Source organism: Theobroma umbraticum, unplaced genomic scaffold (genome assembly GCF_002168275.2).
Source record: "Theobroma umbraticum cultivar Fairchild unplaced genomic scaffold, ASM216827v3 scaffold_30.0, whole genome shotgun sequence".
Classification (NCBI taxonomy): domain Eukaryota; kingdom Viridiplantae; phylum Streptophyta; class Magnoliopsida; order Malvales; family Malvaceae; genus Theobroma; species Theobroma umbraticum.
Window position 1 is genome coordinate 9,325,809 of NW_018397254.1, and position 26,250 is coordinate 9,352,058.

The window sequence follows — 26,250 nt, forward strand, 5'->3', positions numbered from 1 at the left end:
TGTCAAAAAAAGGTTAGCCACGACGATAACTAATGCAAAGCGGTCTGGTCAAGAGTCCCGTGACTCACTCCCATATTCTAGGAAAATCCAGTGGCATACGTAAATTTTGAGAAGAATCAAGGGTAAGACCGCCATTTTGAAATATAGAGAATGAAAGAATATAAATAACACCACAAAAAATATTGATTTCATCCTCGACCTTTGGATTTTCAGGACTCCGATCATAACTGTTGATCATGAGTAAATGATATTCAATAAAGGAGCTAACCAAGTGCTGAGCCGTAGGGTATGCTGACCTCAAGCAAGCCGCCACACTCCAGCCATATTCGCGGAGATAGGATTCGGTAGTCCAAAAGACACGCCAGATATAAACCTCTCCGATATGCCAGCCTGTCATAAAGCACTTGTTCTCCACGCAACGACAGATGATTACACCAATAAACCAGTAAAATTATACCGCGAAGCACCCAATCATAAACCGTTTCCTTCTCTCTTTCCTTCCTTGATCCTTCTCCGGCTACTCTGGTCTTTTATATAACTGCGCTGCCACCACGCTCTAATCAAGTCTCAACAGATTCACAACCAAAATCTTGGACAAACTAGAAAAAGAGAAAGGAAATGAATCGTTTTGTAGTAAGGTCGGTGATGCAAGGCCTGATCAATGGCCGAAGCTACAGCGGAAGCATCATCAGCAATGGACACGTGTACAGGGCCGCCATAGTTGGGAGAGACGTCCAGTTGAGCGGACAACAAAACGGCATGGCTTTTGGAGGTTTTGAGTGGCGAAGGATGATGAGCTCTGCACCCGCTTCGACGGAAAAAGTGCCGTTGGAGAAGGAAGAGAAAAAGGAGAATCCGGTGACGGGAGAGAAGAACGGGCCAGAAATGATGGTGTCAAGTTATTGGGGGATTTCAAGGCCTAAGATCACCAAAGAGGATGGCACGGACTGGCCCTGGAATTGTTTCATGGTAGCATTTTTTCTTTCTAAGTTTGAACTTTAAAACTCGTTTTACTTTTGCAAGAAATGAACAGTTAATAATCGTCTTTTTTTTTTTAAAGCTTTTATCATTCTCTTTAAACTTGATTTATTTTTCCTTCTATGTTTCTTCTCTTATTCGGTTAATTTTGGTAGTAAAATATTCGTTGTTTTTGTTTTTTGATCTCTTCTTGAAGTTTTAATGCTTTTTTTTTCCGTCATTTTTTCATGGATATATTCTCTGATTTTGACTTCTGATTTTTCGTTTCCACTTGTACTCTAAGCTGCTAAGTTGAGTTGTTGCTGTTGATCTTGATCTAAGGTCGTGTTTGGCTGTCATATCAAAACAAAGTAAATGCGATTGATCTGTTCGTTATTCGTTTTTTTTTCTTTTAGCTGATAATCTGAAGAATTAAATGAATAAATTCGTTTGATAAATTTCGAGTAATTCATCTTTAAAAGACACTTAAATGCTTGAGAAATGAACTATTTATTTATATTTTGTCGAAGGATTTTACAACGTATTTCAAAAGATTTTTCAAGAGTCACTCTCAGTTAGTTTAACTTGCTAATTTTTGTGCTGTTTGTTTGTACTCTTTATGTAGCCATGGGAAACTTACAAGGCAGACCTGTCAATTGATTTGAAGAAGCACCATGTGCCAAAGAACTTTGTTGATAAATTTGCTTACAGGACAGTCAAAATCCTTCGGATTCCCACAGATTTGTTCTTCCAGGTTTTTTTTTTTTTTTTTTTGTTTACCTTCTCTGTTCCATAATTACATTATTTTTTTAACTGTTTTACTGCGTTTTAATATATTCTTTATATCTTACGGTTTCTGGATTTCAACTGAACTTTTCATTCGTTCTTCTCACATTTGACGTTTATATGAATGCCGCACTTATTTAGTTCCAAGCTTGTTTTGTTATGTTTAAAATTTGCAGGCATTAGAAGACAGATAGGCTTTGTTTTTGTATGATTGTTGTCTTTGCCGTTGTGTATATATATATATAGTCCAGCATTGATGCTTTTCAGGAATAAAATCAAACTCCATAGTTTCTATGTGGCTGTTTTGTGGGTTTCCTGGTTGAAGCTTATTCGCTCATGTAATTATTTTTAGTGTTTGATCTGGCTTTCTTGAAATGCAGAGACGTTATGGGTGTCGTGCTATGATGCTGGAAACGGTGGCGGCTGTTCCTGGTATGGTTGGAGGGATGCTGCTGCATCTGAGGTCTCTCCGTAAGTTCCAGCAAAGTGGTGGTTGGATTAAAGCCTTGCTTGAAGAAGCAGAGAATGAGAGGATGCATTTGATGACAATGGTGGAGCTTGTGAAACCCAAGTGGTATGAAAGGCTCCTCGTTCTGACCGTGCAGGGAGTTTTCTTTAATGCCTTCTTTGTTCTCTATGTGCTCTCCCCTAAACTGGCACATAGAATTGTTGGGTATTTGGAGGAGGAAGCTATCCACTCGTATACAGAGTATTTGAAGGACATTGAAAGTGGTGCAATAGAAAATGTTCCAGCCCCTGCCATTGCAATTGATTACTGGAGATTGCCTAAAGATGCTACCCTCAAGGATGTTATCACTGTGATTCGTGCTGATGAAGCTCATCATAGAGATGTTAACCATTTCGCTTCCGTACGTATTACTTGAATCTTCCACCTCCATGCTCATTTTTCTTTAACAGATTCATTATGCATGCTTCTTGCCACCCATTTTAACGTTGGTAAAGTATTCTTTTTGTTTTTTTTTTTTCTATATAAAACAATTTGAGAAAAAAGTGAGTTCAATTTAGGGAATTTAGACCTGAAAAAATAACCCATCATTTATGGTCATAATTTTGAATGACTCTGAACGTAAGATAGTGATTAGTATTATGTTCTGCTTCCTAAAGCAGAGCTAAATTCTGGAAAGCTGACTATTGGAAAGACTCCTTAGGTATGGTAAAATTTAAAATTAAGCCTTCATATACTCTGGACTGGGATAACGGAGTACTACTATCAACGTTGATCAGTACACAAGATGTTGTAAAATTTTACTTAAGAAATTTGGTAACCTTGTTGGTTTCTTTGATGGTATGAACGACATGATTATTAGTTGGAATTTATAAATATAATATCTTTTGAAAATTTAATTTGGCTCCACGGGAATACGTCAGTTGGCATGGACTGGATCATGTTTCTCTAAAGATTGATTGATAATTGTTGCCTGTATATGTTTGAACTGTGGTTAGATATTTATTTGTAGCCAAGTCGTAAAAATGTCATATGCCTGAAATGCAGAGCATGTTCGTCCCTGTTCCTCCCCTCTACTCTTCCTTCAGTCTCTTTTGAGCCTGAGAAATTATAATGTTGTCTGCTTATTGTTGATACATGTTGCAAGTCCAAAGGACTGTCCATTTTCATCCCCGAGGTTCAAAGATGATGTTAGTGCTTATAATTTTGGGGGTTGGATATTGTTGTATGCAGGATATTCATTTTCAAGGAAAGGAATTGAGAGAGGCACCTGCTCCACTTGGTTATCATTAACTCTATGTTGGATTGTGGAGATTCTTTTGGAGATGCCTGCGTGATTGCAAACTTGAATAAGCTTTCTCTTGTATATTGTAAGCACCAGGAATATAAAAATAATAGACAAAATCATATATTCCTTCTGCATGTCCACTTCAATTTCTGATTCTTGTAAAAGAAATTCAGACATATCATCAAAGTCGCAACGTACTTTACGTGACAGAGCACAGTGAAAAAGGTTCGAGACAGAATAAATTTGATTTGAAGGCAATGCATGATGCATATCCCTTGACCGCCTGGCCGAACCTCCATAGTCAACATCTCGCTAGGTATGACCATGTTAAACGCCGCTATAATATATATATATATATATATATATTGAAAGTTCATATGTACTCAGGAACAGAGGGGTCAATTGATAAATATTGAAAACTTCATTCCCCCACAGGATGAAAATACGCAAAATTCACTCAATTCTGATCGTCTCTAGACAAAGGATTCTTCTTCGTGGGAATCATTATCACCCAAAAATATCTTATTTAAGAAGAATTGGATGGATCCCTTAACAAGGCTGATTTCTAACAAAGGTTGGGATCTCCCTAGTTATGTAGTTTATTCCATCTACAAGCAGAACGTATAATTGCTGTCATGTCACAATGCACTAGAATAAGGTTTCTTCAACTTTCCTTTTGGATCCACTACAAAATCAGTGTTCAAGTAAATTGGTGATGATCCGTGGGTTTGCTGCTGTTTTAAGGAAAATTTGATTCTTAAAAGCAATGAATTTGTCATCACCCCGATAGAACTCAGACCCATAAGGGCTCCAGCAATTGATGGAGTCAGCATGGTCCCTGTAAGCGGCAGCAACATTCCAGCAGCAATTGGAATCCCAACCTATTATCATAACCAAAGCAGTTTCAGATATTTGCTGAAGGAAGCAAATCAATCCATGAAATGATAGGCAACGAAAGTGAAAGCAATTATAAATGATTAAAAGCTTTGCCTATCATTTGGAAATTGTGAGGGGCAGCAACCGATAGTTCACACCAAGTTTTTTACTGCCTTGCTTTGCTCGAGAGAGTGCCTTATGGCATTTTTTCTTAGGTGCTAATCCGCAAACTTCTACTTCTGACATAAATAGCTCTAACAATGACAAAAACTTACAATGTTGTACGCAAAGGCCCACCAAAGATTTTGCTTCACTGTCCTCATCGTTATCCTGCTTAGCTCCAAAGCATCAAGCAACTGCATGGAGATAATCTGAGTCAATTTATGTGATACACATACATGACAAGGCAAAATATGAACGGGAGTTGATTGTGGAAAAGGCAACTGAATTCCATAAAACAATTTCAGGAAGAACTACTCTCTCCATCCCAATTTTTTAAGTCCATGTTTGATTTTGCACAGAGATTAAGAAATAAAAAAAAAAAAAACTCTTAACTTCACTGTAATTTATATTAAAAATTCAAATTATTTATAATATTGATGTTTAATGGTCTTTAATGCCTTAAAAATGAAAAAATAACAAGAAATATATATAAAAAAAGTGTTTTAGGTGCTCCAAAATTGAAAGATGACATAATTTGTTTTGGGACATCCAAAAAGGAAAAGATAGAAAAAGGAAATGAAACGCAGAGAGATATTCACTGCACGACCACTCTGTTAGTTTGGTTCCAACTCTTTGCTAATTTGCAACATAAAAAAAGCATGGCATTCCAACCACAAAATGTCTTCTCTTTCCATGCTCCTCTAAATTATACTATTCCTAGTGCTCTTGTACATCTTGTTGTTTGTTTTCTTAACAACCAACAACTGAAGCTCTACTTCCATTTTCTTCCTTGAAATGAAGTTTCAAATTTTCAACCCTATATATGTTCTAATTAGTTTCACCTTAATCAACCAGAATAGTAATAAAGAACAAGGAAATACACTGAAATGAATTGCATCAAGTTATATATGCAAAGAGTATTTTTGGCAAATCACATTGTGAAATTCATTTGCAAAACCACAATTAAGAGACCTTTTTTGCATGTAGATTTTGTTTACCCTGAATAAAAATCTTAATAATTAACTGAAAAAAGATTGCACACTGATTCTAAAGTACGCGACTTTAGAATAAATAAATTTACTTTAAGAAAATACCTGTGACAGCCGGTTGCCCATCAATACAATAGAAGATACTTCACTTGCTGCACCAACACCGCCACCCATGGCAACTCCAATATGTGCTGAAGCCAAGGCAGCAGCATCATTGATTCCATCACCAACCATAGCTACAATATTCCGATTCTTCTGAAGTTCACTTACGAACTTCTTCTTTTCATCTGGTTTGACTTCAGACAGCGCCTGGAAACCATGTAGCACCATTTTTACTCGCTAATCAAGGTCAATTTCATGTTTGAATATTGCACATATGATGTAGATGATCATAATGAACTTATAAAAATGGGTAAGTACAAGAGATGTTTTATTATGTAGCAAATAATAGATGGTAAAGCAAACAGAACCATACTCAAAGTTCTGTATGGTAATTTCGGACTAAATCTCTACAAGGGATTTTGACATCTGCCAAAAACAGCCATCTTTCAAAAATGTTGAATCAGTTCCTGAAGTGAAGTGATGACAGTTCAAACACACAAGACAGATGTACTTAGTCGTATATACAAACAGTTATGATTATCAAAATGGATTTAAATAATCTTTGAATATTTCTTTAAAAATTGCCATTTGAGTAATGGTCCATATATCTGTGTCATGTCCCAAGAGGATCTCATTCTTAAAGCATGAGCTCAGGGCTTTGGGATCTATGGATTTGATTTAGTTTGCAGACACGCGTCAAGCAGGCCTTATTTTGCTTTTCTCTCTCCATCATTCCTCTTTAGGTGTTTTAAATTTTAATTTTTTAACCAATAACTACTATCAGTTTCTCAAATCAGGCTTTCAATTTGTTTCTGGGCCTGACCAATAGCGACAAGTGTTTTTCTCCCATAAATCTTTTGATTAGCGGTGTTCTCATTACATACTGCCTCCTCTTTTCTTCTATGCTTGGCAACAAAACCTCTCAGATTGTAAAAGGTTTTTTACCCTTTCTTCAGACTGCATGGGTTCTTAAGTTGTATCTGCATTTATCTTGATATTCTTCTATCAATTCTCTGTCAACTAATGTTAAGCGTAAACCTCAACCACCTAACTCCTGTATTCTTTTTCTCTTTCCAAACTAAAGAAAGCAAATTTCTTCTGATAGTACATATATTCTCAAGCTTTAGCTCTTTTAAGGATACTGGTCCTACGAGAGACTGATTTAGGCTTCATAAGATAGTAGTCTACACAGATCATAACAGTTAACACCTGTCAGAATACATTACCTTGGACAGTGATTTCTGATCTTTTAAAGCCAGAGCACTTTTTGGGTTTTAGAAGTTCACCATCCCTTAGGCTCCTTTTAAACAGTCTCATAATAGTCACAAATTAAAGCCCTTATAACTCAAGGAGCTCTTATCATCTCTTTTTTCATGCAGAGTTCAACCACAACTAGCAGATTATTCCACACCAAACTCTAACCTATATGAATTAGCTGTTCAATCATGGAAAAAAAAATCTATTACCTTCTCCTTCGGGATTCCAACAATTGATGCAACATACTCAGCAGTGCTCCTTTTGTCCCCAGAAAGCATGTACACATCAATTCCTTGCCTATGCAAAGAATCAACAACGTGCCTCGCATCTTCTCTGATCTGATCCTCAAAATAAATAAGACCAGCAAGGGTATTATTAACTCCAACATAGACCACAGATTTATTCCTAAGCTCTTCGTCCACTTCCTGAAACAAAGTCTCGGCAACTCCATGTCTGCACAAAGAAACTCCTATGTTATACAGAAAAAACCTAAGGATCCCTAAATTAGGAGAAAAGTGCTTCCTGTATTATCAACTTGTGGCTAATTGACATTACTAATTTGAATTAAATGCTCTTTGATGGGAAATAATCAAGAGAAATGGGTGGCATTTGTCTATTCCATATGTTATGTCCTAAGAACTACAATCCATTAGTTGGCTTTCTAGGGCTATAAGGGTTTATATAAGCAGTTCGTAACCAAACCCCTTATTGTTAAGATTATTCATCCTTAAAGAAATAGACAATATTATGATCACCATTGAACAGTAAGGTCTTATTAGCTTTGCCAATATTTAGGATTACCCCCCACATCATAAAGACTCAAAACAGGACAGGCAATGTGATTCAGAAGGATACATATAGATTTTGAAAAATGATACAGGCACTAATAGATAGCCAATCAATGAAACAATTCAGATCCAGAACTGTTGACACATATGTTAATCATCAATCACAAAACAAAGATGACTTTCTCGCTAATGAAATTGTTTTAGAGCTCATTTAGTAGTATATCATAGTACTTATTATCTATTTTGATACAAATCATGTCCAAAATTTTATTTGAAGTGACTGACAGAAACTATGTTCACTGAAAGGTACTAACATTTATATGTGAAAAACAAAATAAATAAGTTAAGACATAGCAACATTCTCAAATATAAGCATCATACTCATTAATGACAGCTTTAAGTGCAGAATGCATACAAAAATAAAACAAGGTTTTATCATTTTCAGAAATTCTGAAGCTGCAAAAGGAATAGCAGTATATCCTAAATTAGAGTTGCAAAATGCATATGAGCAAACACATGAGTACACTACCTCTGAACCCACTCTAATGTCCCGACAGACACCTTTTTATTATCAACAATAGCTACAGCACCAGATCCAGGTTCCTCAGTAAAAGTTCCATCCGCAACCTGCAAGAATAGCCTTTTGCATGAAAATTACAAACAATGGATAAATGAAAGGCATAATCATTTCCAGGCAGATGTTAGGAGCATTGGCAGTTTCCAGAAAATGGAAAGAACATCACTGTCATTGTAAGTTGGTGGACAGCTTCAAGCATAAACGAAAAACTTGCATCAGTGATAGAAAAAGACAGGAAAAGTCTGTAACATTGAAAGCTCAAGGTCTTTGTTCTTTAGGTAAATTCTTGCAGTTCTTATTGCATAATCCAACCAAGGAATTGGACGTAAATCTAAACAGAAGCCTGTATTAAAAAAAATGTACCTTTATATTTGCACATTTTACAGCCTGGGCAGCTTCCACGATCGCTTTACCAACCGGGTGAAGAGTATTTGATTCTACAGCAGCAGCTAACTTGAGAACCTCACCTTCTGACAAAATATTCTCTAAATTCTGTCTGCATCAAAGCATGTAGTCTATCAGAATCAAAATGATAATAACCTAACAAAAACTGCATATCATCTTTCATGAAAACATGATTGGTTCAAACTATATCATATCATCTGACAATGTAAAAAGATATTATAACCGCAGCAACAACCCTCATAACTACCGTGAACACTTCTAATATGACTTCTTTGTCAGTAAAATTCTTGCGACTTTCAACTTCCAACTTAGACATGCACTGGGGATATCTTCTAACCAGCCATTTCACCTCTTCTCACTTTGCTATCATAGACTGGTCTCTTAGCAATATTACACTTCTAGACTGAGGCAAACTAAGCATAATAAAATGTCCAGATAGTACCTATACCACCAGCTAAGAACTGTACTGGCTTATTTAGGCTACATTTCCTTCACACTTGCTTTTTGATGTTTGCTTTCTCATATTTTACTGTAGAATAAGAGCAAAAGAAAATAGCAAACTCATAATAACATGAACATATAGTTAAAAAGAAAACCAATTTAAATAAAATGGTTCCACATAGAAGAACAATCGTGCTTTTATTATCATAAAAGTTGGTTTTTTAATTTAAGCTCCTGAAAATTATCTATTGCTTTTGTTTCTTTTAATTCGTCCTTTTAGAAGTAATAGCAATAGTGACAGTCAAATGAAAATTTAAGTTTTTAATGACCTCTTAATATGTTCATCAGGCACAATACACCGGACATAATCTAAAAATCAAATCTACAGTAACTATATCTTTGGACAATAACAAGGGCAGCTCATAGGTGAAAAAAGAAGTCCAAAGTTTACTTAAAGTTAATACGCAATTATATGGACCAAATCGTTTCACTCCACCTAAAAACAAAATGCTCATGCTTGTCACCTTGGCTTAGCCTGCAGCGTTTTCTTTTTTATTAATAAACTCAGAATCATTTAGTGTTAAAAAAAAGTTTCTGCAACCACTCAACCTTGAATCACTATGATCCATGCCACCTGGAGTTACAACTTTTGTCACAACAGGTCTGCCAATAGTAAGGGTTCCCGTTTTGTCAAATACAATTGCATTCACCATAGAAAATTTCTCTAAAATATTTCCACCGCGCAAAAGCAATCCTCTTGTTGCTCCTAATGAAGTTCCAACCTGAAAAATACACAATAGAGTCCATAACACAATATCAACCATAATTTTGACTAAATCACTAGTCTGACAGGTGTACTGTGTGAATTAAGAGGTCACCAGCATAGCTGTAGGTGTAGCTAAACCCAGGGCACATGGACAAGCAACAACCTACATCAAGAGATAAAATTCAATAGCATGGTACAAGACAAAGTAGGATTTAAGCACTCCATAACTAATCTAAAAGTAAAGGAAAAATAAAAAGTTATCTAGAAAAGGCACCAACGTATCTACATTTACATCAGACTATGAAGTAAGCAACAGCTACAGTTGCATTTAGACTTAGCAATATCAGCAAATTCAATATTTTTTTCTGAACATATGATTTCTAAATTGTTTCTTTTTTCTTTCTAGTTATTTAAAGCATGCAGCATTCAGTATGCATGTAGATTCCCATGGATCATACCAGAACACTGCAGGAAAGCTGTAGGGCAAGTGAAACTGCAGCTCCTTGAGAAAAGGCTGCCGGTAAAATGTGTTCACCAAACAGATTCCAGAACATAAACGTAGCAGCAGATAGAGCCATTACTCCATAAGTAAAGTGCCCAGACACCTGGAGATTCCAAAAAAGCTTTTGAGAATGTTGAATTGAGTGTCCACCAAAAGAAAACAACACATGCCATGGTTCATTTTCTTTCTCATAATATCCATTGATAACAAACATGGTCTAAGGGTACAACTCTATTCTGTTGAATAATCATTTCAATTCTTGATATTGAAATAGGAAAAAAAAAAGGAGTGAAGGGGGTTGGGGTGGAGGGGGAGGGGCAAGGAGGGAGGCATTAAAGTTTCATCATCTTGGCATCAACCGCAGGACATCTGTAAAATATAATCAAAGTAACGGAAATTGAACTTTTAAACAATGAAGATCAGAATCAACTGCCTTCACTTTCTACAACCATATATAAAGCTAAATGTCAGTAGGAATAAAGGTTGAGTTATGGATGTGACATGGATGCAGGAAAAAACAGGTTTACTGTTCCTGTATCGATTTCACATAACATCATTTCCAAATTTTACTTTTAACATGAGATGCTTTCTGGAATTATTTCTTTAGATTGAAGCTGAAGGGCTGAAGAGATTATGCTCTAGAAAATTACGTTGAGTAGAAGAAAAGGTTGCCAAGTGCAAAAAAGTGACCTAACAGAATTATTCAACTAAAGGGGTTCTGAAACCATTTAGTATCTGAAACTGGTGTTGGAGGGCTCCTATTTTCCACCACTAAGCAATCCAGGGTAACCATGTGAAGGATGATTCTAACAACACAAAGCTCTCTGACAATATTCCAACAAGAATTTGTATCATGAACTACCACTGAGGTATGAAATAAACCCTACAAAAAGTATAGGGTGCAAAATGAAGAACCTTATCAGCCAACCGCTGTACAGGAGCTTCCCTGCTCTGTGCTTCCTCCACCAAACGAACAATGTCTCCCATTGCAGTCTCACCACCAGGTCTCCGCACTTCCACTGTAAGAGTTCCATTAAGGTTTATGCTTCCAGCTGCAACTTGACTCTAGCACAAATATAAGTTTCACTTTTGGTATAATAAAATGAAAGGAGGCAGCTACTAGCATTACTGTACTGACTTTGGATGATGCAATTCAAAGATGAAAAGTGAATCAGGTAGAAAGGGAAGAAGAAGAGATGGGAGAAGGAGTTCTCTGGGCCATGTAAAAGGAACAAAGATGACAAATTTCCATGACAAATAACAATGCATGTATTCTACATTGTTATAGATACCATCTGAATCTTCAAAAAAACAAGAAATAGTTAGAACTGGAGCAATACCCCAGGTTCTTTGGTAACTGGCATTGGCTCCCCTGTGAAACTTGACTCATCAATGGTGCTTCTACCTGCTCTGACTATTCCATCAGCTGGAACACGGTCCTAGAACAATAGAACAATATTTGTCAAAGAATTAGCAAAGTCTGCTATAAGGAAAGAGATATCATGAAATTGTTTAGCATTTTGATATTTTCAACAGACTCTAGTTAACACCGAGAGTAGGATCCTAATGTTTTAAACAAAAAGGTAGCATCATAACTTTTAAATTCTAAAAGTTGGGAAGGAACAGCACTCTTTGATGACTTCAGCACAAAAAATAACACAAAAATGAATATTGAACAGGAAAGACAAAATTATAACGAATGTTAAACATCACCAAGCAGGAAAACAAGAAGATATGAGATGCTGAACTGATTGAAGCATGAGTTTATTTTACTTACTCCAGGTAGTACAACAATTTGGTCTCCAACAGAGAGACTGTTACAAGGAACTTCAATGATTGAATCATCAACCATAAGACGAGCTTTTGAAGGCAAAATACTAAGAAGTCCGGTCATATCACTGGCTGCTTTGATTTTTGCTCTCTGTTCAAGATTCCTTCCTAACAAGACAAATGCTATTAACATGACCGGTTCCTCAAAGAATGCCTTCCAACCCTGCATACCATTATCAGTTAACGAGAACTGAAGTCTAAACCAAATGCGCCATTCATATGCTCTCTACACCACACCTTAATCATGCATCAGTGAACCAGAACGATCATAAAACTTATTGATATTATTAGAGCTTAATCAACTGTGACTAGTTGAAGGATAAAACTTGTTGAAATTCTACAGTTTAGTAAGGACAACCTGCGTGCATGAACCAAATATTATATAAAATATGGCTTCAGCCAGAATCTAACTAAAGAGAAGGCTGGCTTATCCAAATTAAAAAACAAAATATTTGTGAGAATTCCATATATGCAATACTAAGTAGAACAAATTCTGTACCATGGATGCTTAAAAGACATAACTACCCCATCTTTCTGCCTTTTTTTTTTTTGAAATTCTTTCTGTCTTTTTTAAATTAGCAGAAAATGGGCAGTCACATTTCTTTGATAAATGGCCACCGATAGAAATCAAAGACCTACATGTACAAATCTCAGCAGCCTTGTTGGTCTTATATCTCGTCAAGTTTCTGGTAATATAAACCCTAGATTCCATTTTTATCCTCTCACAACATCTGCTTGGGAAGTAATCCTGAGCTATGCCATACCAAACACAAAGGGAACTATAAAGGCCCTCAATATATTTGCTTAAAACATGTTTTAGTTCATTTAATTATACAATCACTCAGCAGCTATGATTGTTAGATGCCAGAGAATGCATTAAAAAAGTGGACTGGAAATCATCAACTCCATAATTAAAAGTAGCTGTGTACCAGTGACGGTTAACTAGGAAAATTTTTTAATGTCTTTTCTTCTACCTCTCTTGTAAGTTCCAATATGTGGATGCCATTTGGTTCTTTCATGCTAACTGCTACCTTATGTATATCATGGAATGTGATCTTTCTGGTGTTCTCAACTCATAGAAGCTGTATTTTAGTTCAAATAAAAAACTGAAACAGGGGAGTCAAAGAGAATGAAAAAGAGTGTCACCAGTCAAAGTTAACCCTAAACTGGAACTACTCCAGTGTGTAGTTATGATAATCTTAATATCATACTCTCTGACTCTAAATACACAATTACTCCCAAGGTTGACACTAATTAAGATGAAACATGTGAAGCTGGCAAAATTTACTGACAAACAAGAATTTTGTCAGTAGGAAAACAAAAGTCATAACATCAAAAATTTTGAAGTCTCAAACATCTTATAAACAACTTAGATCCAGAACCAAGTTATTTAATTTACAGCATTTCATATGTTGATATGTCTAAACAAACAGAAGATGAATACTGACAGACTAGACATGTAAGAATAAGTATCAAGTCTTACCCATTTTGGTATTAACACAGCTAACGAACTAACAGCAAAAGAGGATAAAGCCCCAAGACCAACTAAAGTGTTCATATTTGGAGCTCCCTTCAAAAGGTTTTTTACGCCCTCAAGGATAAGTTGACGCCCAGGGCCAAGGAGCGTAAACAAAGACAATGTCAAATGGAACCCTGTTGAATGAAATGCATGCATCCAAGAAGCCTTAGCTCCTAAAATATGGGCGAGATGGCCAATAAGGCACACAGCACATAAAGCCCAGGAGACAGCCAGCTCACGACCTATAAAAATGTAAGCAATTTATCTTGAATTACTTAGGAGACAATCATTAGCATGCTACAACAATCTGCTGAAAAGGACAAAGAATGTGAAAAGATATCTACCACTTTCTTTTAAGCGGTTACGCTTTTCTCCCATCTTTCTCTCAAAAACTTTGAAGAAGTTATCTGGACCTGAATCTGAATGAAGGAAATAAGCCAAGTAGTCCATTCATTACTTAGATTAGAAGGAACTTATGGAATAATTTACAACTCTGTAAAACACAAGTAACATCTGAAAATCAAAAGAAGGGAAGTATAAAAAATACTTGATCGGAAAATGGCTAAACTTTGGCATCAAATAAACCACTCAATGAACAACAAGACCAAACAAATCCATTCATCGTTAAATTAACATTTCACTAACATGTAGCACAACCTTTTCTAGCAATTAATCTCAGAGCAAAACCATAACAAGAAAGCCTTTTCCACTGGAGATAGCTACATATACACACTCCACAATAGTGCTCTATTTAGGACCATATCCTTGCTCTATCAAGTATCAGATGGTGTTGGTTACAGTATAGGCAAATAAATAATGGACCACAGGTTTACAACACTTGGATGACAATTATGGGAAATAAATCCTAAAAAATTTCTGTGCGGAAGAATCTTCTGCTAAACCAGAAAGCCTAGTTTATCCATTTGATAAGTCTTAAAAGAAAGAACATAAGACACATTGAGACAGGTAATGTAAGGGACAAACCAGGTAGATGGTACATTGTTCATTCACTGTATGTAATTAAATTATTAACAATATCTAGCAAACCATAAAAAGCAAAACTTTTAAAAGATACACAGCTACAAACAGAGAAATGATCTATTTTTGTAATCCTGAAAAGCTAAATCTGAAGCTGAAGCAATCCCCTCTTAATATACCAAATTGTTTATTATACAGCCCATTTTTCACGCGTACAGGTCACTCTCAAAAGGTTCAGAACAGAACCTCAGAAACAAAAGAAGATAGTGAATATTCCTTCACAATCTCCAGCTGCAATACAACAACTTTGCTGTAAATTAATACAAAAAAGTATTCTTGTTAATGTCTTACTGAAGAATTACAATCAACATTTCAAGAATGAAAAGACCTCAGTTTCCTGATAAACAATAATTACTATAAATGGTCACAACTAATTCTTCAAAAGATTAGGGTTCTTCAGCACCAGAAAATCCTCTCTCCAACCAAATTATCCAAGTGGCTGCTGCAATTGACCTATTGAAAGGAGAGATGGCAATATTAATTATATCTATAACTTCGAAGCCTATATTCTCACATCTAAAATGTGGATGAGAGGCACAAGTTTCAGAGATATACCATAAGGAATTATGGTTGCTCTTCAATGAAACCTTTTGCATTATTATGGTGAGACATCTCCGTCAATGGCTTCCTGACCTGCCACTAAACCCACCAAACTTACATGTAGCATATGAAAACCTGAACATATGTTATGCCTGTCTCATTTAAAGTTAGAGGTGCTTAATGGATCACCAATTAAAAGTCATATTATATGATTTACTCTCAAAGACCAGATACAAATTTTGGTCTAACATGTACAATATTTCATAATCCTATATGCGAGGAAATAGATTATACCTCAATCTATTTCCAAAGGGGAACTTCAGAACCTACGGTTAAACTTCAATGACTAAGACTTGGCACCTCCAAAGTTACAAAAGGATAACCAGAAATTTCAGAAAAAAAATAAACGCCTCCAACAGCCATGCGCATGACACCAAAACGTAAGAAAGGGATCCTTAAGAACATAGCTCTTCCGCACTTTGGGCTATGGTATAATGTTTATAGCTATGTGACAAAAAGGAGCCTAGATAAGCAGGATCTGAATAAGTCCAATGACCCAATTACTGATTAGTCCTCAACAGCACATTATTATCATGACCAGACAAATGTTCAAAAACTAGCAGCACATTTTAGCGGATCATTATGATGTTATCAATTATCAAACAATTCACCAGTGCAACCCATAGGCGAAGTTCACTAATCAAGCCAATAATCAAGTAATAGGGTGAAAAGAAGAATGCAAATTATATATAAACAACAAGAAATTGGACGAGAATGATGATCAAGTTGCTTATTACCTCGAAGGTTAGATTTAAAACCACAGCTAGTCAAATGTCTTGCTAGTGCCTCTCCTAACTCTTTTTGCCAATTGGGTACATCCATGGCTTCGGAAACTGGCCAGACTATTGCTGTCTCCGTAGTGAGATTGACACTCGCAGAGAACACCTGGGGCTGCACAATAAAGCAAAAACACAATGAGACTTATAACTAACTCTATAAGCCACAGAAGTAAAAATTGAGACAACTTACTTGACTTTCTAGTATTTTCTTCACACTCGCAGCACAACCTCCGCAAGTCATTCCCTAAAACACAGAAAATTTTGGGGCAAAATTCAGTAATCTGGCACCATTTTTTTTTTATTTTTAATTTAAGAACCGAAGATGGAGAGAAAGAAAGGGAAATCATACTCCAACATCCAGAATTATGACATCGGAAGACAAGGCAGAGAGCTCATTAGCCCCTCCCGCTCCCAGTTTCGCCTTCGAATCTCCGCCGCCAGTTCCTTCCCTGCCGCCGCCGCCGCCACTCCCATCACCGCCACCAAACACACCGCCGCCACCGGAACCAAATGAGGCGGTGGAACTGGCGACGCACTCCAAGCGGCGGGGTAAGCGTCTTGGAACGGAGGCGGCGCACGAGCTTCTTAGTATAGGGGAATAGGAGAGGGAGGCGACAGGGCTAACGAGACGGCCCTGAGCAAAGAGACGACTCTGGATGCATCGAGCGATAAAAGCCGGGGATTTGTTGCTGGAGAAATGACGGTTTAGGGCCTTGGAAATGGAGAAGAGAGTCAATGTCGGCGCTGTAGCTGAAAGCGTTGATTCCATCTCCTAAGATCGGAGTTGCAGCATACAGAAACAAAAGAGAAAAGGAGAAGAAACTCTCTATGACTATTTCTAGTCTGCAATGTAATCCAGATATTGAATTTGCATTTATGGCCCAATCTTTACACTCAGAAGGGCAGTCTGCGCCATTCTATGCTATTCAATTATTTGAGGGGGAGCGGGAGTAGTATACGGATAAAAGAGCCGTTCAGTGTTTCTTTTTATTATTGAGCTGTGTCTGGTATAGAATCCGTATTCATCCAAAATTAGTCGTCCTCGTTTTTCACTAACACCAACCTTTTTCTTATTTCTTGCGCCTTTTTTTTAATCCACGTTTTTTTCATGTAATTAAAAAAAAGATAAATAACAAAAAATACCTTTACTAAAATAAATTTAAGTTCCAAATCTGGCGTTTAATTATCTTGTTTTTGATTAAAAAGTTTTTGCGTTGTTAAAAATAAAATGACTAATTTTTTTAATTAAACTAATATTAATAATACGATAAAAGAATTTAAGTATAAAAAAGAAGAAAATAAACTAATTAAATATCAAATTTTAATCTAAAAAAGTGGAAATATTAAATTTTTATCTGAACAAATCTATTCCACTGTAAACCACAAAAGAGTTTGTTATTATTTGCCCTCTGAAATATATATATATATATATATATATATATATATATATATGTAGACTAGTACTAAACTGCCAGTAAGAATTAAAATAATCAGTAGATAAGGATTTAGCATATATAGAGAGAGAGAGATGAGAATAAAATAAAATAAAAATCTCTTCCCCATTCCCTATGCCATGTGAGGTATTCAGATCCAAGATCTAAGCAAAGGTGCACGTACAACCAAACCACCTAACCCCATTCAAATAAATGCAAATAAATAGAATGGGGACATGTGACTCCATCCCTAAATTCTAAGACCCACTTGTCAGAATAATTAATGAGTGAATGATTGGGAACAAAGATTTTCCAGTGGAATTGCTGTGTGAAGGTGTGAAAAAATCACATACACCATCCCTTCAACATTATAATTACAAAGAAGCTTGATTTGACATGCACCTGTTTGTAACAGTGAAAAACACAATACAGGAAAACACAACAGGGAGAAGCATTTCAAAGCTTCCTAGTGAAATGATTCCACCTTATATTTGCAGAAGAGAGTTGTGAAAGCAAGGTTTGAGTTCCTAGATGCAACTTGATCAGAGCATTACCACTATATCGTCCGCCTTCTTGTCTAACCGCCCTTTTCATCCCTTATTTTGGTTGTCAAAAATTGACCATCATACCATGTAAGTCATGCCCACCTGCATCAGATGTGAATGGGGCACGCTCAAATTTGCAATACCCCTCCTGCAATTCTTTCTCAGGAAAGCATAGAAGTAATTTATAACTAGTTTCTTGATAAACCAAGAATCCTTTCTTGCCCTAATATCTCCATGACCGAGAAGATAAACAACTCCAGATTCCTTGGCCTTGCGTATAAAAGACAACTCCCTCTCTAGGCTATGCTCAGCATCAGACATTGATTGATCTGCAGGGGAACCTGCCTTCACCTCCTCTGAGGTGCTTGCTTCTGAAATGGGATTACTAGTGCCCCTGAAGTCAGCCAACAGAGGAACACCAAGTGAGTAAACACTTCCATTAGGAGCTATGAGAACTCTTGAGAAAGAGTTATCCTCCTCGGAATCTGTATCTTCATCTCCATCACTTTCCAATTGCCGTTCCTGCGCTTCCCGACGAATGAACTTCTCGAGGCTCTCAATCAGTAGCTGCTCAAATGTCTGGTGATTTTCCTTTCGGACATCCTTGTAACCATACCTGAGAAAGTGGTTAATCAGCCAACTGAGGGAATGCCAGAAGGGAAAAGGGTGCAGAAGCACGAAAAGGAGGAAGGAATTGTGTACATGGGAGAAAAAAGTATCAAAGATGCTTGTTCCAAAGAGTTTTTGGGGAGGAATAAATTAGTTCTGCCTTTTTCAATTTTATTGCTGATTTAATTTGAAAAACTCCCTGTCCAGGTGTCATTTTTACAATGCTAGTTAGTTTTAATGATAAAATCTTGCACTTCAAAACTAGAACCTGCAGTGATGATAGCTTCCAACTTGCATGAAAAGGACTTGGACTATAAGGCAGGATAATGGAATTAAAGTTTCCAGCCAGAGCATCTTACCGGGCAATACACCGAAACATATGGTAACCTTTTGGACAGACTCGCCTGAAAAGAAATCTTTCACTCTGAGGCACCACAGGAACAGGAACGTACTTTATACAGACAAAGATTATCATGGAGTGGATAGCAGGGAGTGTGGTTAGAAAATGGCCAAATATGGCTGGTACTCCTTTCACCAGCTCATTATAAAGCAAACCTATGCCAGGAGCTCTGATTGTCCCAAGGTTGCCGCCTAATTCTCGCATCAAATCCATTGACAGCTTTTGCTTCACTTCAGTTTCATACTTAAGCTTGCTCCCATAATTCCAGATGTACATAATTAAAAACATTATCACAGCAAAAACCAAAACTATCCAACTTCCATCTGTCACACTCCATAAAACTGAGGAGAAAAAAGTCAATTCCAAACCCAGGAAAAAGATCACAAAACTCAGCACAATTATGATGTTTATCTGCCATATGAGAAGCATGACAATGGTGACTAAAATTGTGGTCATCATCATCACACCCAGCTCAGCAATACCTGAAAAAAAATTCAAAACCAGAAAGATGAGAAAACTTATGTAACTAAAAGCAAGGAAAACAATACAAAATCTCTTTATAAAAACATATTAATCATTAGATTGACATCAGACAGTCTTAGGCAGCTTGTTTCATCTATTTCCCCAATAAATAATTGCATAACATTTCTTCATATTTTAAATAGAACATAGGTTTATGAGTCACATGAAACCAAAAATTTATTCAAAGATAACCGAAGTGATAAGACTGTCAGTAAAAAGAAATGAAATTAAACTATGAAGAAATATTACCATATGCATTTCCAATCTCGTTAATGCTTGAGATAGAGCACACAAAGATCAGGCAAACTACCAGCAGAAACCAGTTTATAACAGGGATATAGATCTGACCCATGAACTTTCTAGATGTATGAATGATTTTAAGACGCGGGAAACAACCAAGAGCAGTTGATTGCTTTATGCATGAAAATGTGGCTGTTGTCATTGCTCGGCTGGCAATCAAGGCAGCAATGTTAGCTATGAGGAAGATTGGCCAAAATGCACCACCTACATGGATTGAGACAGTTTTTCTCATTTAGAGGAAGGCCAGCAAAACTATATTCCAGAATGAAAAATAGGTTTTAATTCAATTATTTGATGACCCCATAAGCCATAGATGATAATACAAGAAACCTACTTGGAATTGAGGAAAAGAAAGCCTGCTCGGCATCATTAGGATTTCCAATAAGGTATGCTGCTTGACCCAGATAACCCAATAACAGGCAAGGCAAAACGAGAAACACAAATGTAAGCTGCAAACAACCACTATCACACAAATCAAAAAATTGTAAGAATGAGAAGAGAACTACCAGGAATTTCGTCAGTCATTGTAATGTATAAAAGGACTTATGAAAGCCAGAAGATTCAGTAACCAAGTTTCTTGCTCAATTACCTGAACTGATCGCACAGAAAAGTAGCAAAGATCTGCAAACATTGCCTCAGATCCTGAAACATAAACCATCATCAGCTAAGAAAGATCACATACAATGACCATTAACATTCTACTCCAAATTCATCAACTCTGAATCAAACACATTGTTTAGCTGAATTTCATGAATTCTGTCAAAAATTACATTCCAAGTGCAGCAAACTAAGCATTAAAGAGTAACATCAAGAGTGGTTGGTGTAATGGGATATAACTTGAAGTAAAACTTCTACAAAGCTGACATTGCTCCTCGAGCAAGTTCGCGGATTGAAGGAGAAAAATATTGCAATATGACAATCTTGGAAATTATCTTTATGAATTGAAGGAAATTAAATTAAAATGACAACACCAATCAACCTTGAAATACAATAATGTTTTATAATGTATGTACCTGTTGCGCTTAAAAGACAACCTCCAAGGGCATACCAAGCCTTAACTGAGTTCCTCTTGAAGTATAAATAGATGTGAACAGGATTAAATGCCCTCCAGACACTGGCATCATACTTGAGAAGATTATAAATTCCAATGCCTGCTAGAGAACAAAACCATATGAACAAAGCAGGGCCTACAGCAAGTCCCACTTTACTTGTTCCAAACTTCTGTACACTGAACAAAATTACAAGAAAGGCAACTGATATCATCACCACTTGATCTGCACATAAAGAAAAGGAAAGAAGGAAGGAGTATAGTTAAACCAAAATATGGCCATTCACCGGTAATAGTAATGCAAATCAGAAAGGAATAATACACTCTAAGATGTAAAGGGCAGGAGGGCAAAATATAAAAGACAGAGATATGGGGCTCCATCACAGCACATTGTTTCCGCATCCATGAAGATGTAGGATTCTGCCCAAATTTTAACCTAGAGTTAGCTAAAGTTAAAACCATTGTTACAAATAGCACATGATCAAGACAAGGCTGCCGAAGAAACACGGTGAACAATTCTTGACTCAGGATCACTCAAAAGCCATGAGACCTACAATCTAGCCAACTGCAACACCACCCCATACTAAATGCAGAGAACAAGTAAATTTTAAGGGAGACATGAGTTAGATTCTGCAAAAGATTTCAACCCAACAAGGTGAATTGAGAAATGGAAAATGTCCTCGCAGAGAAAAAATACTAGCAAACAACGAAAATAGAGCACGCAAAGCAATAATGTTTTGTAAAGTTGATAACAGCATGGAATACTAGCTTACCTTGTTCAATTGCAGCAACTCCAACCTTCAGGCCACCAACAGCTGACATTACTACATTAGGATAAATAATTAAATAATAAGCACAAGGTATTACCTAGACATTTAATAGGCAAATCCAATTTTCAGAATATACATCTAGAACAGTTATGCTCCATTCAATCGCAGCATGTATGGATCATTAAAGAAAACAAGCAAGAAGAAAACCATATGGAAACCTGACATTGCCGGTGTAACAACCCCATCAGCTATCACCATAGAAGTGCCAGCAAGCACTAACATCAGAAGAAGTTTCTTCAGAGTCAATGAAGTCTCTAGTCTCTCCTTTATTTTGAGCGATCTCTCGAGTTCAGCAGATGGCACCTTTAGCCTGAAGCTTGATATGCGGGTATCTGATGGTAGCTGATTTGGGAGAAGACTGACCTTAGCGTGTCGGCAGATCAATGAGTATAATGCAAAAGTACCACCTTCAAGAGACAAGTCAGAAACGATATGAAACAATTGAGATGGAATATATATTAAACATATATGTTTAAGACCTGTATAAAAAGCTCATGAATAGAGACTTGCTTGGGAACATCCAGCATACCTTCACCATCATCATTTGCCCAAAGAACAACAAGGACATACTTGATTAGGGGGATCAAGATTAAGGTGTATAGAACAAGTGATAATGCTCCAATAACATCTTCATCTCCATTGATAGGTGCTTTGCTGAACATCACACTGAAGGCATATAACGGACTTGTTCCAACATCACCAAACACAACTCCGAGTGTCTGAAAGGCAAGTATTATTTTCCTTCCTATACCAAAGTCCTGCAATCAAATTTAAGAAGACACATATAAATGTAAGCAGAAAACAAACAGCACATGGAAGAATTTAAAGAAAATCTTATCTCATACCCAGTACCATGGTTATCATAGATAAATATAAGAAAGATTTTCAGTCAATCCAACATACATCACAAGAAAAGAGTTTATTATTTGCAGCAAGCAAAAAGATAACCTTTCAATAAAATAAAGCTCATCAACAACTAGTGAAAAGTAGTCCAATCATTGTAGCACTACATAATGAAAACTACCAGCAAAAACAATAATTTGCTTAAAAGAAAAAGGGAATGATATTGCAACACTTATATCATAGTTTCTCAATCTTCGATATTGTAATTCAGAAAGATTTCCCAGCATTTCCCATAATCTTATGATGGAACCTAGACCTGTTTGACACAAGTTTATGCACTCAAAGTCTACTCTTAAAACTCACAACCAGTTACAGTTATGGTACAAACTAGCAGTAGAATCAGTATAACAGTACAATAAAGGTGAACTCAAAAGGTATGTCACGAGTAACGAAATGCTACCTTGAGCTTATCATGTGCAGCTTTTCTAATAACAAAATAAAGCAATCAAAAATACAACCACTAGGCAGTCCAGACTCCAGAGACAATAGAAGGGCAGCTGTCGGAAGGAGATCCCTGAGGGATGAAATCCAAAGTTTGTGAAAGGAAACACATACTTTTCTGAAAACAAAATCACTGTCGCCACACCAAGTCCTATTTATTATTATCCATACTTAGTTTACATTCAAACTCAAAATAAAAAATAATAACTCAGCTAAGTTCTATTACAATATTTAGAAACTAAAAATATTCCTGTAACTTACGGCTGTCACAATTTATGGCAAAAATCAACAAAACTTTTATCACCTTAATATCCATTTAACAACTGAGAACATTTAAATAGTCATAATGTCAAAATTTTCATTCATCCAGCACGAACATGAAGTAAAAAACTACACTTCTTTCTGCCAAATATAATATTTGAGCTCGACCTAACAAATAACAGCTTATTAACTTTCTTAAAAACCAAGCAAATTATTAAAAAAAAAAAAGTATGCGCCAATGCGATCAAATTACATACCAAATCAATTCAAATTTTCAAAATTACAAACAGCTAATAATTTTATTACTTTAGAACAACAAATATGTATCGAACAAGCTAAATTAGAAATGAAACGACAATGTACCTCGTATTCACTTCTGTGTGTGCCAGGGACTTCGAGAGCTTCGACGTCGAAGGAATCGATCCGTGGCCCGGTGCGAATCAAGCGCTGCTCGGGAGTATCCTCGTCTTCGGAGTCTACTCCAGCTCGATGCGGCGGGTCGTCGTCGTCGTCATCTTCCTCGTCATCGATCTCGGAGTCGTCTTCGTCTTGGAACACCCAACGAGATTCTAACGAGTCCATCGAAGCTAATCCTACGCCGTTGATCTCTCCTCCTCTCTCCGACGATGATCCTCCGCCGCTACCGGCACTGACCTCCTCCGCCATGAACAAAAAAGTAATTTATAAGAGCTTCAGACGAAATAACTAGAAAAAAAAAGGTTTAGAGGATTGAGGATTTGGAGATTTTAGGGTTTCGCATTTTGATTTTTGTTGGATTTGATTTCGTTTTCTTTCTACTTTTTTTTTGGCAAATTTCGGGATGGTGCTCGAAGTTCATGCGGTAAACGGAAATGGAAAACGCTGTGTTTCAGTATGCGACTATGCGTGATTTTTTAACTACTGCATTGCTTTAGCTATTAAACCAGAAAGAATGAGAATATAGGAGGAAGTTGAGTTCCACGCGCATAAGTGGTTATACGCGCCGTTGGAGGATCTGGATTTTGACGTACGCGCGGCTTATCACGGACAGGAACGAGTTTTGCTTCGCTGAAAGGAAAGAAATGTACCATGTAAAAGTATAAATTTGTATGAGATTTTATTAAATAACCACGGCCAAACAAAAACATTTAAACTCTTTCGATTTTTTTTTTGTTTTCTTGTTAAATATAAATAGACAACAAATAGTAAAAATAAATAAATAGTAAACATATTAATAAACATAACTTATATTTTAATGTTTCAGTTTTATAAATTAAAAAAAAGTATTTTAAAAAGTTTTGACTTAATTTGTAAATGTATTTATAATACACAACATTTAACAAATACATGAATAATATTTTTTTGTTTTTAAAAACAAAGGAGATAGAATAACTTTATTTATTTATTTATATAAACAAAACATTTTTTAAAATTAATAAGAGTCTAACTTTAGAATATTTTCAAATATGATAAATAGCTGTTCTTATTGTGTACTCAACCTTTATTATTCTCTATAGTATCTTGAAAATTCGTTGGGTCTATGTGGCAGAACAAACAACTTAATATTAAAGAACAAATCCTACATTAGATTTTGTCTTACCAATTAAGTTTTATCTTGGGATTTCTTCTATGTTGTTTCTACTATATATTTTATGAAAAGAATAAACAAGTAATTTAGGCAACTTTAATAACAAGTCACTTTTAATGAAAAATAAAAAGTATAATCCCAAAATAAAAGAATAAATCTAATTTTTTTTATTCAATTTCAATAACATGTGAGGATACTTTTTTACACTGTAATCTTCTATTGGAAAGACAAACAATTAGAGAGTGTAGGAAAAATAATTACAATTAATACCTATGCGAAAATATTCTATCCATGCATTACATTTGAATACACGCATACACATTATAAAATGCATAAAGGATACTTGATCACACTCCTGAACTTTATCTTTAAATGTAATTAAGGCAATGTACTTTAATTTCAGTGTAATTAAGCCAAATATATTACAGAATTAAAAATATCTCATTAACGTTGGATTAGTTGGTAAAGTTATAGGTTGAATAAAATTAAATATGTTGACATGAAATGCCATAGTGGAAAATAAAATTGCCAAAGTAGAAAATTTGCTATTTTTTCTTCTTTCCTTATCATCTATAGTTTTATTTTTATTTGTTTTTTGTCTTGATTTTATTTAATAATCTAAATTTTTTCTTTACATTTTAATATGCAAAAGGGAAGGAAAAAATAGAGAAAAAATGGAAGAAAAGGAAAGAGAAAGTGGAGAAAGAAGAATATAATTATATTTTTTGCCCAAGCCATCATTTTTTTATTTTAAATAGGTGCCATCTCCATGCACATTAAATCACAAATAGGGTTAGCTAGTTGTTTTTTTTTTTCTTTTTGGTTTGCTAAATTTCAACCTCAATCAATGTTTAAGTTTATAATTTCGTCAAATTTCAAGTACATAACCTTGATTGGGCTAAATTCATAATTTCATAAAAATTTAAATATGAGATCACAAATTGACATTTTAGAAAAATATACATTAATGGAGTTGGATTAACTTCAAAGTGTCACGGACCATGGATTCGTGATCAAACCAACCTCAATAACCATCGGGCTAGTAAGGAATGGGGGTTTTCGAGCATTCAACACACTGGCAGAATTGGACCACACATGTAGGGCATAGTGAGATGCGTCGTGCATTAGTGGGACGTGCACATGTGGACCATGTGCATGAAAGTGATTTAACTTCTGTGAGGCTATCAAGAAAAGTGATGGCTAAAGTAACATCAAGTTTGGATTAAATGTGTTCTAAAAGGCATAGAACACTTTTTTTTTTTT

At 35.9% G+C, this 26,250-nt stretch overlaps 3 protein-coding genes across 3 annotated transcripts; 1 reads left to right on the forward strand and 2 right to left on the reverse strand.

Moving 5' to 3' along the window:
* Window positions 1-215: 215 nt before the first annotated feature.
* AOX2 (alternative oxidase 2) lies at window positions 216-3,704 on the forward strand. The gene is made up of 4 exons (XM_021417955.2): window positions 216-969; window positions 1,583-1,711; window positions 2,124-2,612; window positions 3,443-3,704. The coding sequence occupies exons 1-4, from the start codon at window positions 619-621 to the stop codon at window positions 3,500-3,502; spliced, it is 1,029 nt and encodes a 342-aa protein (XP_021273630.1). The 5' UTR covers window positions 216-618; the 3' UTR covers window positions 3,503-3,704.
* Window positions 3,705-3,891: 187 nt separating this feature from the next.
* On the reverse strand, window positions 3,892-17,115 carry PAA1 (P-type ATP-ase 1). The gene is made up of 17 exons (XM_021417932.2): window positions 16,478-17,115; window positions 16,319-16,372; window positions 16,087-16,240; window positions 14,056-14,130; window positions 13,676-13,953; window positions 12,140-12,355; window positions 11,703-11,801; window positions 11,278-11,427; window positions 10,319-10,465; window positions 9,973-10,023; window positions 9,704-9,876; window positions 8,612-8,744; window positions 8,201-8,298; window positions 7,093-7,336; window positions 5,630-5,833; window positions 4,649-4,729; window positions 3,892-4,378 (listed from the first exon to the last, which is right to left on the reverse strand). Exons 1-17 carry the CDS (start codon window positions 16,895-16,897, stop codon window positions 4,136-4,138), a joined length of 2,820 nt encoding a protein of 939 aa, XP_021273607.1. The 5' UTR covers window positions 16,898-17,115; the 3' UTR covers window positions 3,892-4,135.
* Window positions 17,116-17,856: 741 nt separating this feature from the next.
* On the reverse strand, window positions 17,857-24,413 carry KUP7 (K+ uptake permease 7). The gene is made up of 10 exons (XM_021417944.2): window positions 23,784-24,413; window positions 22,345-22,573; window positions 21,974-22,222; window positions 21,759-21,809; window positions 20,951-21,211; window positions 20,527-20,579; window positions 20,272-20,386; window positions 19,887-20,141; window positions 19,075-19,597; window positions 17,857-18,722 (listed from the first exon to the last, which is right to left on the reverse strand). The coding sequence occupies exons 1-10, from the start codon at window positions 24,084-24,086 to the stop codon at window positions 18,185-18,187; spliced, it is 2,577 nt and encodes an 858-aa protein (XP_021273619.1). The 5' UTR covers window positions 24,087-24,413; the 3' UTR covers window positions 17,857-18,184.
* Window positions 24,414-26,250: the final 1,837 nt, after the last annotated feature.

Bases quoted from the DNA above. Each gene is read 5' to 3' on its own strand.
- AOX2 (XM_021417955.2), top strand. From the start codon at position 619: ATGAATCGTTTTGTAGTAAGGTCGGTGATGCAAGGCCTGATCAATGGC. The intron at 970-1,582 runs GTAGCATTTTTT...CTCTTTATGTAG, and splicing joins GGCCCTGGAATTGTTTCATG to CCATGGGAAACTTACAAGGC. The intron at 2,613-3,442 runs GTACGTATTACT...TGTTGTATGCAG, and splicing joins ATGTTAACCATTTCGCTTCC to GATATTCATTTTCAAGGAAA.
- KUP7 (XM_021417944.2), bottom strand. From the start codon at position 24,086: ATGGCGGAGGAGGTCAGTGCCGGTAGCGGCGGAGGATCATCGTCGGAG. The intron at 22,574-23,783 runs GTACATTGTCGT...ATTTGATTGCAG, and splicing joins CACACAGAAGTGAATACGAG to GACTTTGGTATAGGAAGGAA. The intron at 21,810-21,973 runs GTTTCCATATGG...ATCCTAATGTAG, and splicing joins TGTTACACCGGCAATGTCAG to TAATGTCAGCTGTTGGTGGC.
- PAA1 (XM_021417932.2), bottom strand. From the start codon at position 16,897: ATGGAATCAACGCTTTCAGCTACAGCGCCGACATTGACTCTCTTCTCC. The intron at 11,802-12,139 runs GTAAGTAAAATA...CTATTGTTCTAG, and splicing joins AAATTGTTGTACTACCTGGA to GACCGTGTTCCAGCTGATGG. The intron at 7,337-8,200 runs GTAGTGTACTCA...TTCTTTGTGCAG, and splicing joins ACATTAGAGTGGGTTCAGAG to ACATGGAGTTGCCGAGACTT.